The following is a 12,665-nucleotide window of genomic DNA, read 5'->3' as shown; positions in this document are numbered from 1 at the left end:
TTAGAGAAAATACTGGTTAAATAAACTTATGAAGCTAGATTTGAAAATAAAATGCAAATCTTTGCTTTTAAAACTTTAAATGATTTTAAAGACAGTCTAAAGTGTGGGACCATTATAACTGTGAACATTTTGATCTATTATTTTTATAGTTATTGATACTAATACATATGTCTCATACTATTCCTTTGGAATAAACAGCACTAAGCAAAGTGAGGAAACACTATATAAAAAGTTATAGGCAAAAGAAATAGAAAAAAGAAGAGGAGATTTAACTTAATGTAGTTTTATTTGGCATTATTATTATGATGTTTGGTCGTATATGTTTAGCTAAATGTTTAGACTCAATTTGGTATTTTCATCCACCAACGGAGTCCCCTTCCCAAGGACCTGGGATAGGCAGAGATGGTTGTTATTGATGTTAAGGGTTTCTATCAGTGCCAATGGTATTCAAATGGTCTTTCACATACAATACAATACAATAGTAGAGTTGGAAGGGACCTTGGAGGTCTTCTAGTCCAACCCCCTGCCTAGGCAGGAAACCCTATACCGTTTCAGACAAATGGCTATCCAACATCTTCTTAAAGACTTCCAGTGTTGGGGCATTCACAACTTCTGGAGGCAAGCTGTTCCACTGATTGATTGTTCTAACTGTCAGGAAATTTCTCCTCAGTTCTAAGTTGCTTCTCTCCTTGATTAGTTTCTACCCATTGCTTCTTGTTCTACCCTCAGGTGCCTTGGAGAATAGTTTGGCTCCCTCTTCTTTGTGGCAACCCCTGAGATATTGGAACAATGCTATCAAGTCTCCCCTAGTTTTATATTTTATCTATTGCTATTGTCGTTTGCTTTCTTTTGTCACTGTGCTATTATTATTATTATTTTTTCTAACATATTCCAGAGGCATTCAGAGGACGATATAGCAGAATCCCTCTTGGAAGATGAAGTCCCTGGACCTTGGCTTGCGATACTCTTGATACAGTTTGGCACCATGATCATTGATAGGGCACTCTACTTAAGAAAGAACACGTTTGGGAAGTGTGTTTTCCAAATGATCTTGGTCTTTGGCGTCCATATTTGGATATGTTTCATTTTGCCACAAGTAACACAAAGGTATGGCAACATCCAGGAGGGAACTGGGAGTTGCTTCCTGAAAAGTTCTTTTGGGGCTCAATTCAAAAGGGAGATATATATAAATTCAGTGGGTGGAATGACCTTTATTCTATGTGTGTCTTTTCTATGTGCTTCGAGGTATTACTCAAGGATAACCAAGTCTTCTCAGGTTGAGTACCATATTTTGTGTTAATTTGATGTGGTAGGCTGTACAAAAAGTAACAGGTAGGAAAAAGACCCTTTACAAAGCTGAATTATAATGAAAGTGTTCCTTATAGGAACATGAAACTTAAATGAACAGATGTAATGGTTTCAAATTATTAAGAAATGAAAAAAAATACCAAAAAGGTGCTACCAAATTTCAGAAGCAATGAAAGAAGGAATTCTGGGGATTACTCAAAACTATTTAGGTACTGTACATGGCCTATGGTTTACCTAGATCTGTTCTAGATCCATGTTGGTGATTGCACCCACATTGTGGAATGTATCTTCAGTCACTGTTGAGGGTAATTTGGCTTTTCATAATTTATTGCTTTCATTATGATTTTAAAGATTGTTTGAAGAATGTATTGTTCTTTAGAGTGAGAGTGTTAAATACTATTTTAGATATCAATGATTCAGTTTAGTGTCTTTAGTTCCTTTCAGGCATAAAGTATAAATATTATTGCATTTGAAATGAAAAAAAGACAAGAGTTTTAGTAGTATATAGGTAACTAGTAAGATTACATTCCAAGTGTGTATTTGATACGTTTCTTCTTCTACCACATTAAATGAATGCAAATTGGTGAAATTGTTTGTGATCTTTGGAGGACCCACCTAAAGTTTTTGATAGCCACGTATCCGTGGAACTTGAGTTTATGGTACTTGTGCTGAAGAAAGTATACCCAAATCCAAGCAGTAGAACTAAATATTTGTACTTGGGGATTGTTATGTTTGTTTGCTTGCTTGTTTATTTATTTATTGTGCGTGGTTATATTAGTATATCCATGAACAATTCTCCAGGAGAAAAAAAAGTCTTATGTTCATAGCCATTCTAATGCTTCATAGAATCTGCCCTCAATTCATTCATTAACTGGTGAATATAAGGTACAGAATTATCTGCATGTAATTCATGTCCCTAATCAAGCTGTAACCATTTACTTTATATAGCCTTCGGTTGTTATTAAGGGAATAAAGAAAAGGATTTAATTCTTCTTCTCTTTTCTCTCTTCTGTGCATCCATAGCTGGTCTGTAGGGTATGCATCTATCAAAATTTGTAAGATGGCAAGCACAGTGTGGCAATAATAGCCCTGCCCTCTTGGTCCATGCATCTATTTAACTCACCTGTACAAAAGTGGCAGAGCTTCATTTTGATGTTGTGCCTGCCATCCTGCAGATTTTGAACTCTTCCCCTGTGAATACATAATGCAACTCTTGTGTAATTAATGACAATTCTATCTGTTCCCTTCACAAGACTGTACATAGACACTAAATTGAATAATAGCCAAGAACTAAGAAAATTTTATGGTATATATAGTTAGAAAAAGTGGGAGATCAGATTGATTTTTCTGTTCCTTTGCAGGAGATTTAACAGGAATAGATTGGCTCAGCTGTGGTATTTGGTCAAGTGCATTTATTTTTGTTTGTCCGCATATCAGATCAAATGTGGCTACCCAAATCGGACCACGGGCCACTTTTTAACCAAGAATTACAACTATATAAACCTCCACTTATTTCAAGGGTAAGTAGTAATTTCATGACAAGACATAAACATGTCTACACCTAGAAGAAGTTGGCCGAAGGGAGATTGGAACTAAATGGAAGGTTTTGGATTCTCATACTAATAAACTAACTTCAACAGCAAAAATATTCTTCTTTGGCTCAAACTATTCTATTTTTTTGATTTGTAATTATTTGAAAGAAGAATTACAAACATCTGTGTCAGGATATTATTGGTATCCAGATTAAAGATTGATAGTTCTCTGTAGATTTTTCTTTATTCAAAGGAAAGACTTTGAATAAACTTCTAAAAATTAATTTATCAAATGTTTTATGTTTGAAATGCTTATTACAAAATGCCAGTCACCAATATCAATTTGCCTTTTTTATTCTCTCATGGATAGATTCCGCATACTACCTTTCTTGATTGAGCTGAAGGCTACTATGGACTGGGTCTGGACTGATTCCACACTCAGCCTGTCCAGTTGGATCTGCCTAGAGGATATTTATGCAAATATTTTCATTCTAAAATGTCAGAGAGAGTGTGAAAAAGTGAGTGGTATTTTTTTCTGGATCTTGCTAACTCTCTTCATGCAGGTGACACAGGATAAACCTGCTGGGAACTTTGGAAATTGTAGTGTAAAACCTCTACAATGTGGCAGGTTGAGTGGGCGGGGGAGTCTGAGATGGTCTCTAGTCGACCTCTGAAATGATTGGTTTTTATTAACCATATTACAATAAACATTGTATTTAAGATTTCCAACTTCTGTGATGATCTCCTTTTTGCTCATATCTGAATATTCACAAATGGAAATATGGCCACAACATGTAGTTTTTGGAAACGCTGATATGGAAACACTGAGATGATTGTACATTTGTCAGATAAATCATAAAGGGATTTTGAGACATTTGGTACTGGGAAAATTGTATTGTACCTACAAAAATATGCTTTCCTTGGTTGCTGCTTGATACATATCATTTACATGTCTGCCATGTGGACTTTTTCCTCCTTCACTAAACCGGGCACGGGCATGGCTAGTGCATCACGCATCTGGCCAGTGGGCTGCGCGTTTGACAGCCCTGACTTAGAGAATGCTGTAAATCACTATGAAGTGGTATATAAGTCTAATTGCTATTGTTATTATTTCAGTATGTATGTGGAGTAACCAAACTCTTTGTCAATTAACTCCTCTTTCCCTTCCAGAAATATCCCCAACCTCCTGGGCAGAAGAAGAAACCAATTATGAAATATGGGATGGGTGGCTTCACTATCTTCTTACTTGTCTTCATTGTATGGTTTCCACTTCTTCTTATGTCATTGAAATCTGTGGCAGGTGTCACCAACCAGCCTCTGGATGTTTCTGTCAAAATTACCATCAGTGGTTATGAGGTAACAGAGGGGACAGTTGAGAAGAGAATATTTAAGCCTTTTACAAGTAGCTCCATTTCCATTGCGCAATTTAAATCAATTAAAAGGGGAAGGGAGCTACGCGTCTGTGGTTAAGCAGATTCTTGCCTGCAAAAGATTTTATTTATTACATTAATAAGACCTCATTCAGTCTTCATTATCTCTATTAGAAAGAATTACAGAGTTAGTAATGTGGTAGGTTTTTCTTCCTGATCAGAATAGATCATCTTTCCCCAACTTGTGGGGAAACTCTAGAAAGAGTGCAGAGAAGAGCAACAAAGATGATTAGGGGACAGGAGACTAAAACATATGAAGAATGGTTGCAGGAACTGGGTATGTTTAGCTTAAGAGAAAGAAGGACTAGGGGAGACATGATAGCATTGTTCCAATATCTCAGGGGTTGCCACAAAGAAGAGGGAGTCAAACTATTCTCCAAGGCACCTGAGGGTAGAACAAGAAGCAATGGGTGGAAACTAATCAAGGAGAGAAGCAACTTAGAACTGAGGAGAAATTTCCTGACAGTTAGAACAATTAATCAGTGGAACAGCTTGCCTCCAGAAGTTGTGAATGCCCCAACACTGGAAGTCTTTAAGAAGATATTGGATAGCCATTTGTCTGAAATGGTATAGGGTTTCCTGCCTAGGCAGGGGGTTGGACTAGAAGACCTCCAAGGTCCCTTCCAACTCTACTATTGTATTGTATTGTATTGTATTAACTTACTGCCCTCCAAATTTGTGACTCCATCCTGGAAACTGCAATTCAGCACATCTGAAAATTATAGGCTAAGAATGGGTGGGTGAGGTGGTCAGCTGGATGGGTGGTCAGCTGAAGACTTTAGATGTCTGATAGAAGCCATGATGACATCACAGGTGTCACGATATCATCGCATAAATAACACAAGTTGTGTAATTTGGAAAATGATGCTGTGGAACACCCCCCACCCCTGCTAATGCATTGTTTGGAGATGAATCCAAACAGTTGCATTGCTGTATTATCACAGGGCTAATATAAGCCAACCTAAGAGAGTTAATACAGTGAGTTACATTTCTAGCACAGCAAAAGTTTGTAATATAGTCTTTGTTTTTTTTGTTTTTTTCTAGTCCTTGTTCACTATGAGTGCTCAGCAACAAAATCTGGTTCCTTTTACTTATGCAGCATATAATCAATTCACTGCTCAATATGCTCTCTATCCTGTAAGTACATATGCACCTTTGTATATACACAATACATGTACTTCTGTATACATACACAAGGACATTCTCACAATGTGAACCACAGGAATCATGTTTCCCCGGCATTTTTCTTCCATTTGCCTCACAAAACACATTGCAAGTTTCAAGGAAATTTATCTAATTTCTATGGTCACCCATCTCAACCAAGTGACTCTAGGTAGCTTACAGTTCTAAAACAATAAAGCACTTAAAACCAATAGAAACAATCCAAAACTAAATATATACAGTATATATTAAAGTGTATGTAAAATGGCTTTGTTACTTCATTTTTGAGAAAAATACATTCTGCATCCCATTTTATTGTTAATTTCATATTATTCCTGGTTTTAATCCTGGCCCTAGAAAACAGTTCTTGTCCAAGGCCTTGGTGAGTTCTGATTTAAATTCAGTTGAAACCTTAAAACAACAGTTATAGAAAAGAAGATATAAGCGAATCAGTTCAACAAACTAAATCAACTCTCTTATGGAGAGTTGTCCATATTACAGCTTTAGAAGCAGGGACAATTGTACATGTTATTATTAGTTACTGGGAACACAGTTCCCAACTTAGTTTACTTTCCCTTTTTCAGTTACCAGCTGCTTTTGTAATGAAAAGCAGGAGCTGTTTGATCTCTTCCCCTCCTTTGGATTCAGTGTAAATTTTGTTAGTTACCAGATACCTGGAAGAAATTTCCCAGGTTGACTGCAGCCTATTTCTTATGCTATCACTTTTTCATGATGAAATAGAAAGCAAGACATATTGGGGGAGTGGTATCCTGTTATGTGGTGAAAAGAGTAAGGTTCTACCTTTAGGCAACAAAAACGGAATGCACAGGTACAGTATAGATGATACCTTGCTCAGTAGTAGTAACCGTGAAAGGGATCTTGGAGTCCTAGTGGACAACCATTTAAATATGAGCCATCCGTGTGCAGCAGCTGCCAAAAAAGCCAACACAATTCTAGGCTGCATCAACAGAGGGATAGAATCAAGATCATGTGAAGTGTTAATACCACTTTATAATGCCTTGGTAAGGCCACACTTGGAATACTGCATTCAGTTCTGGTCACCACGATGTAAAAAAGATGTGGAGACTATAGAAAAAGTGCAGAGAAGAGCAACAAAGATGATTAGGGGACTGGAGACTAAAACATATGAAGAACGGTTGCAGGAACTGGGTATGTTTAGCTTAAGAGAAAGAAGGAGTAGGGGAGACATGATAGCAGTTTCCCAATATCTCAGGGATTGCCACAAAGAAGAGGGAGTCAAACTATTCTCCAAGGCACCTGAGGGTAGAACAAGAAGCAATGGGTAGAAACTAATCAAGGAGAGAAGCAACTTAGAACTGAGGAGAAATTTCCTGACAGTTAGAACAATTAATCAGTGGAACAGCTTGCCTCCAGAAGCTGTGAATGCCCCAACACTGGAAGTCTTTAAGAAGATGTTGGATAGCCATCTGTCTGAAACAGTATAGGGTTTCCTGCCTAGGCAGGGGGTTGGACTAGAAGACCTCCAAGGTCCCTCCCGACTCTACTATTATTGTATTGCATTGTATTGTATTGTATTATTGTATTGTATTGTATTGTTAACTGCATTCAAACTAGCTCTGCTGGCTCCACGCCATGCCACCAATAAATGATTACGACTTAACTTTACACTTAACCAGCCCACAAAATTCCAGAAAATGTAACAATTGGCTCTCACAATTCAGCACACCACAGGATTGGGACTGCTCACATGATTCTGAGCTCTCTTGGAATATTCTTGATATTTTAAAAAAATTCAAACTACTAATAAAATGGTATAATCATAGTAAGATCTGAACACCAGGATTGAAAAATTAGGGTATATACCAGTTGTGGTGGTACTGGTGGTTATTGGCACCAGTCGAAAAAATATTGGATGGTACTTTGAAAATCTACACATTGATAAAATTTCCATCTGACAATTACAAAAGACAATTACTGCTTGGATCTGCATATATATTAACCAATACTCTATGACAGCTTAGGTTCTTGGGAACTCAATGCTTATGAAGGCTTTACCAGCTAAAAAACTGGCAACTGTTATTTCACATTGTTTTATATATAATAATCAGCTTACATCCTGTGATGATAACTTTAAAATATCATCAAACAACATTTGCCTATCTGAGGTCCTTGGGAAGGACTCATAGGTGGATAAAATGCCAAGTTCAGGGTAAGCATTTGATTGACTGTGCAACCAGCCATAATAATAGCTGAGAGTGAGATGAGTGGTACCTAAATTAGATAGATAGATGATAGATAGATGATAAATAGATAAATAGGAGAGGGAGGGAGGGAGAGTGAGAAGGAGAGGGAGAGAGTCCTTTAAAGCAAGTTTGGTACACTACCATATGTTAGAATTGCAAATTTTGAGTTGGCTAGAAACCCTAAGTTTTGCAATTCCAATATGTTTGGAAGATCTTAGGATGGAAATGACTTTATTGTGAAGTGTGATTTTTATATAGTACTTTTAAAACTCTTTTCCAATTTATTTTATTTTTCCTAGTCTGCCTCATACTTTATAGATCGCTATAGCCCAGAGGACATTGTAGTTGCTAAAATAAAAGGCAATGCCAGCCTGCTTTGGAGCATCAGTCCAGGGAATCGGAAAGCTATGATCGCAGAGCTCTCCAATTCCTCTGCAGTGTATGTCAACTTCCACTGGACTCTTACCAGGTAAAAGAAAAACAAAGAAATGTATTATATGCATATATTGAAGCAAGCTAGTCCCTAGTTATTGCATTAATTTCCTTCCATTGTGGTCTGGTTTCCATATTATATTAGGTCCTTTTAAAACCATAGATGGCCTGGTTCCCCTATAACACTAAACAATGACAAGCAAATTCAGAAGCATCTCTGCACTTTTCTAAAAAGGATGAAACCAGCACGTTGCTATTGCAACTTATGACCTGCCTCTTTGTGAACATTGTGTGTGCAATGTGCTGACCTATGTAGAAGAGATGGGCTTTGCATTATATTCATTTAATGCTGCTTCCATCATTTGTCTGCTCTTGACCTTAGCTTCAAACATCTTGATGTGGTTTCCCAAATTCCACTGAGGCCAAAGCAATCATATTTTGATGGACCATTAGGTGTAAATCAGACTTGTCACCCTCCTCTAAGGCAAATATTCCTTTCCAAAAAGAGGCACCCTTCCTAAATCCCTATTTGTTGAGCTTTCACAAATATGTACAGATGCATTGTACCTTCCCCAAGTGGCTTCTGTGATGTCAGTTTAAGATTTTTGCTCATTTCCTTATAAAATCAGGAATGCTTCTCTTGTGACGAATACTGAAGCATCTGGCGTACGTACTGTGCGATATGGAGAGAAGGAAATAAGGGATCAAATCGTTCACATGCTCTCTGGGACTCGGACTGAACCAATGTAGGTAGTATTTTTTCTTCTAGTCTCTATGTACAAGTCTACTCTGGCCAATAACAAGTAATGTCTGCAACAAGTCAAGGTGGTGATGCAATTGCATGATTAAATAATGCAATGTCATTGTTAGACTTTTGGGGGAAGACTATTTTGGTATTTCCATTGCTAAGGCTAGGGAGAAATGCTTGTGGGGTTTCAGATTCAAGTTTGCAATTGTTTTTCTGGCTCTAGGCACAATGTTTATTGATCTGGATGGAGGAGATATGATATTTTTGTTCCATTTTAGGCAGTACAATATGTAGACTGGATGAATGCGTTTTAAAAATTAGCATTGGTTTGGAAGCTTGTAAAAATAACAATTCTTTTCCCCCCCTCTCAAGTGTACTTCCTGGTGTTCTACCAAAATATCTTAGAGCAACTAATGGGGCAGATGCTAAAACAGCAAACAGCTTGAAAGTTGGTAAGTTTGATGGTTGGCAGGTTAAAATGTGCTGTCTACTTTGAGGCATTGCTTATAATCCTATTTCTAAAGCGATGTTACGCAACAGACAAATTTTATGACTATTGCTTGGCTGAGTTTTCTGCTGGGAGAAGATACAAGGCCTTTTTTATATTTAAAACCAAATACATGTACACACCCATCATGGCTAGCTAGTTCCTATGTCTTGAAAAAAATATTCTCTTTTAAAGTGGATTTTTAACCTTGTTTTGCTGCTATTTCACATCACAATGAGCTATAATAGTTTGCTTGGATTGGATAGAGGTTATTGCCATGCATGAAAATCATAGCCAATGTTTAACATCTCATGTGAACTAGATCACTCTGGCTTAATTAACAAACCATGGTTAAAACAAATTATAATTGAATAGGGTGGATGAGCCCAGTTGCAGTGGACTACATTTTTTCCTGTGTTTTGAAGCATTTGGAAATAATTGCACACAAATAGGGGAATGGCAGAATGCTCTACAGTTTTGACTGTAGAATCAGAAAATAGAAGATGTGAGCGTGCAAACCATTTTTAACTGTTCATACGTAATATTAAATCTTCATTTTCAGTCGAGTAAGTTATAATGCCCTAAAAACCCTAATAAATGGTTTCACATATTCATATAAAACAAAACAAAATAGACTCGATTATAGCTTAGCATTATACACAGCCTAAATCAGTGTTTTTCAAATTTGGCAACTAAGATACGTTGACTTTAACTCCCAGAATTCCCCAGCCAGAACCCAGGTCTTTGCTCCCTGTCTTATTACAAGACGTAAATAGAATTAAGATCAGCACAGGCATGTGTTGTGTTATAAGGAAGAAAGTGCGGGAAGCAGAGACTAACTTGTTTTCAACAGTTCATTCCCAGAAGTTAGAAGACATTGATGCAATGGCCTTCTTCAGAAATATAACCATAGAGCTGCAGCGTTTGCCAGCCAAGGAGTCTTCAAGTCATGTTTCTGAATGGTGGATTGTCAAAGAGCAGAAGCCTCTCTGTTTGGATAACAGATGCAGCAAGAACATGGAGATTATAATTTGTAACGATAAAGTTAGTCCTTCTGGTCTGGGATTCGTCACTTCATATGGGTAAGGATAATATAGCATCCTGCTCTGGTTCCCTGGTCATCCATTGACAGAATTGGAGTTAAATGAACCTGAAGGCCACTAAATTTTGGAAGTTGTCCTAGAGATTTAGAGTTTCCTTGGTAGTTGTTATAGCCCACATTTTACAATGTTTTTGAGGTAGTTCTATCGATGGTTGATGCAAACATGCAAAAGAGGTTGGCAACTTTCTCAGAAACTAGTGAGAACATCAAAAACAAATCTCATTATACCACCAATCTTATCTCCAATGTTTCATTTATTCACAATTTGCTGCAGCATGCAAACCTTAGAACTGACCTAAATTTCCCCACTATGTACAATTTCAAGAAAGGAAGCAGGAGTGGTCAGCCTTTTTAATGAGTATTGTTATTTTTATATTGTATTTTACACCAAACTGCTAGCTATCCTGTGATTAAAAAACAAGGGTTAACTTTAAATAATAAAAAATCTCTTAAAGCCTTAGAATAGCTTTACTCCAGAATAAAATCTTCTGGGAAAATCCTGTTTAGCAATTTACTGAATATAGCTTTTACTTATATTCACTAATAGGAAGCACTACAGGAGTGGTTTCATCCTATACTGGAACTCATCAGACATAAACAGCCAGATTTTATTCTGTGAGGTTTTAATACTCTACCAGGAATTGAACTCATGGACTATTCCATTTTAAGATTTTATACAGCAACCATCCAACGTTGCAGGAAGAGATGCAGTCTGTCAGAATGGTATATAAAATCCATGATCCCTTGAGCTTCTGAACTGATATGGGTGTTACATTATGTCATGTCTCTATATATAAGACTTCTGATTAGTTCCAATACAGCATGAAATAGGTGACATTGCCTCCTGGCATCCTATAGTATCTACATTTTATAAAAATAAGAACATTTCTCCAAGGGGAAGTTAAAATCATGTAAACATGAGAACATGACCTAATGTAATATCCATGTGTTTTTACTTTGAGAGCTTAAGGAAGATGAACTGCATATATTATTTTGATATGGTTGTTGTTAACTGGCAGATTCAACGCTTGGATACTTCACCAGGGTTAAGGTTTTCACTTACCAAGTAAACTCAGTAATTCAAAGGCAGGGTGCACATACAAATATACAAATTTGGGAACATATGAGAAACAGTTTGGGCTACAGCGACCTGCCTTGGAAGATAAGTTCAGGGGGCCAGAAACAGGAAAATGCATTTCAAACCTTACACTACTCACTCTGGAAATAACCTTGGCTCTTCTTTTCCCCAAACACCAGCATTGCCGGTCTCTATATGTCGTTTGTTTTGGTTATTGGGAAATTCATCCGAGAGTATTTCAATGGCCTCTCGCGTTCCATCATGTTCGAAGAGCTGCCCAATGTGGACCGCATCCTGAAACTGTGCACAGAAATCTTCCTGGCCAGAGAGGCTGGAGAATTGGAGGTAGAAGAGCAGCTTTTTGCTAAACTCATCTTTCTGTACCGATCACCTGAAACGATGATCAAATGGACCAGAGAACGCAAGGAAAAATAAAAAAGCAACATGGATGGGAGATTACCCCTAAGGAACTCTACAAAAAACGGGGCCTGTACTTGGGAATTGGGCATCACTCCACAGGACATCAAGGCTATATTGTTTTGGTGTATTGGATATTTATTGTACATGTACTGCATTAGGGAGGTGTGCAACTACATGTGAGATTTAATATCCAGGGTGTGATATGCAGTTTTATATTTACAATGCTGAACAGTGATTTAGGCCAGGGAAAATCCTCAGTGAGTGGAAAATGTTTCTATGATTCCCCCTCCCCCCTTTAATTGTATGCGGTCTGGTTTTAAATTACCAATTCAGTTCAACAGGGCAGTAAAATTAGCAATGAATTAGGAATTACGTCTTTAATTTGTCAAATAATTGTGGCATGAACAAAATGAAATGTTACATAGGCATACAAATAAAATACAGTTTTGTATCCTGGGACTTTCTGTGTTCTCTCTTGCCCACTAAGATTCCCAGATCGTCATGTCCATGTTTAGTGGTAGATATTCCCATATGGTGGTAGAACATAGAATAATGATTTTGCTCTAGGAAAACAAGAGTCTGCCTGAAGGTTAAAAAGTTTTCTAAATAGTGACAGCACTTTAATAATGGAACCAATTATCTATAAAGATAATAACTCCCTTACGCTGGATATATTCAAGCAGAGACTGAACTTCTGTCATAGGTGCTATGATTCTTGCAGTGGATACCTAATTGGATACTC

At 37.3% G+C, this 12,665-nt stretch overlaps 1 protein-coding gene across 1 annotated transcript in view; it reads left to right on the top strand.

Annotated features, from left to right (window-relative positions):
- LOC309389599 (piezo-type mechanosensitive ion channel component 2-like) overlaps positions 1-12,136 on the top strand; it is a gene marked incomplete at its 5' end in the record, with an annotated part of 33,873 nt that extends 21,737 nt beyond the window's left edge. The window contains 10 exons of the mRNA XM_081948151.1: positions 896-1,107; positions 2,670-2,828; positions 3,211-3,358; positions 4,011-4,196; positions 5,315-5,407; positions 7,956-8,125; positions 8,718-8,834; positions 9,209-9,288; positions 10,177-10,405; positions 11,683-12,136. Of these exons, the coding sequence (XP_081804277.1) occupies positions 896-1,107; positions 2,670-2,828; positions 3,211-3,358; positions 4,011-4,196; positions 5,315-5,407; positions 7,956-8,125; positions 8,718-8,834; positions 9,209-9,288; positions 10,177-10,405; positions 11,683-11,938 (1,650 nt within the window). The 3' untranslated portion in view covers positions 11,939-12,136. The remainder of the gene's footprint in view (positions 1-895; positions 1,108-2,669; positions 2,829-3,210; positions 3,359-4,010; positions 4,197-5,314; positions 5,408-7,955; positions 8,126-8,717; positions 8,835-9,208; positions 9,289-10,176; positions 10,406-11,682) is intronic.
- Between the last annotated feature and the right edge of the window lie 529 nt (positions 12,137-12,665).

Source organism: Natrix helvetica (assembly GCF_964273705.1).
Source record: "Natrix helvetica genome assembly, chromosome: 3".
Lineage (NCBI taxonomy): Eukaryota > Metazoa > Chordata > Lepidosauria > Squamata > Natricidae > Natrix > Natrix helvetica.
This window is presented reverse-complemented; position numbering and strand designations above follow the sequence as displayed.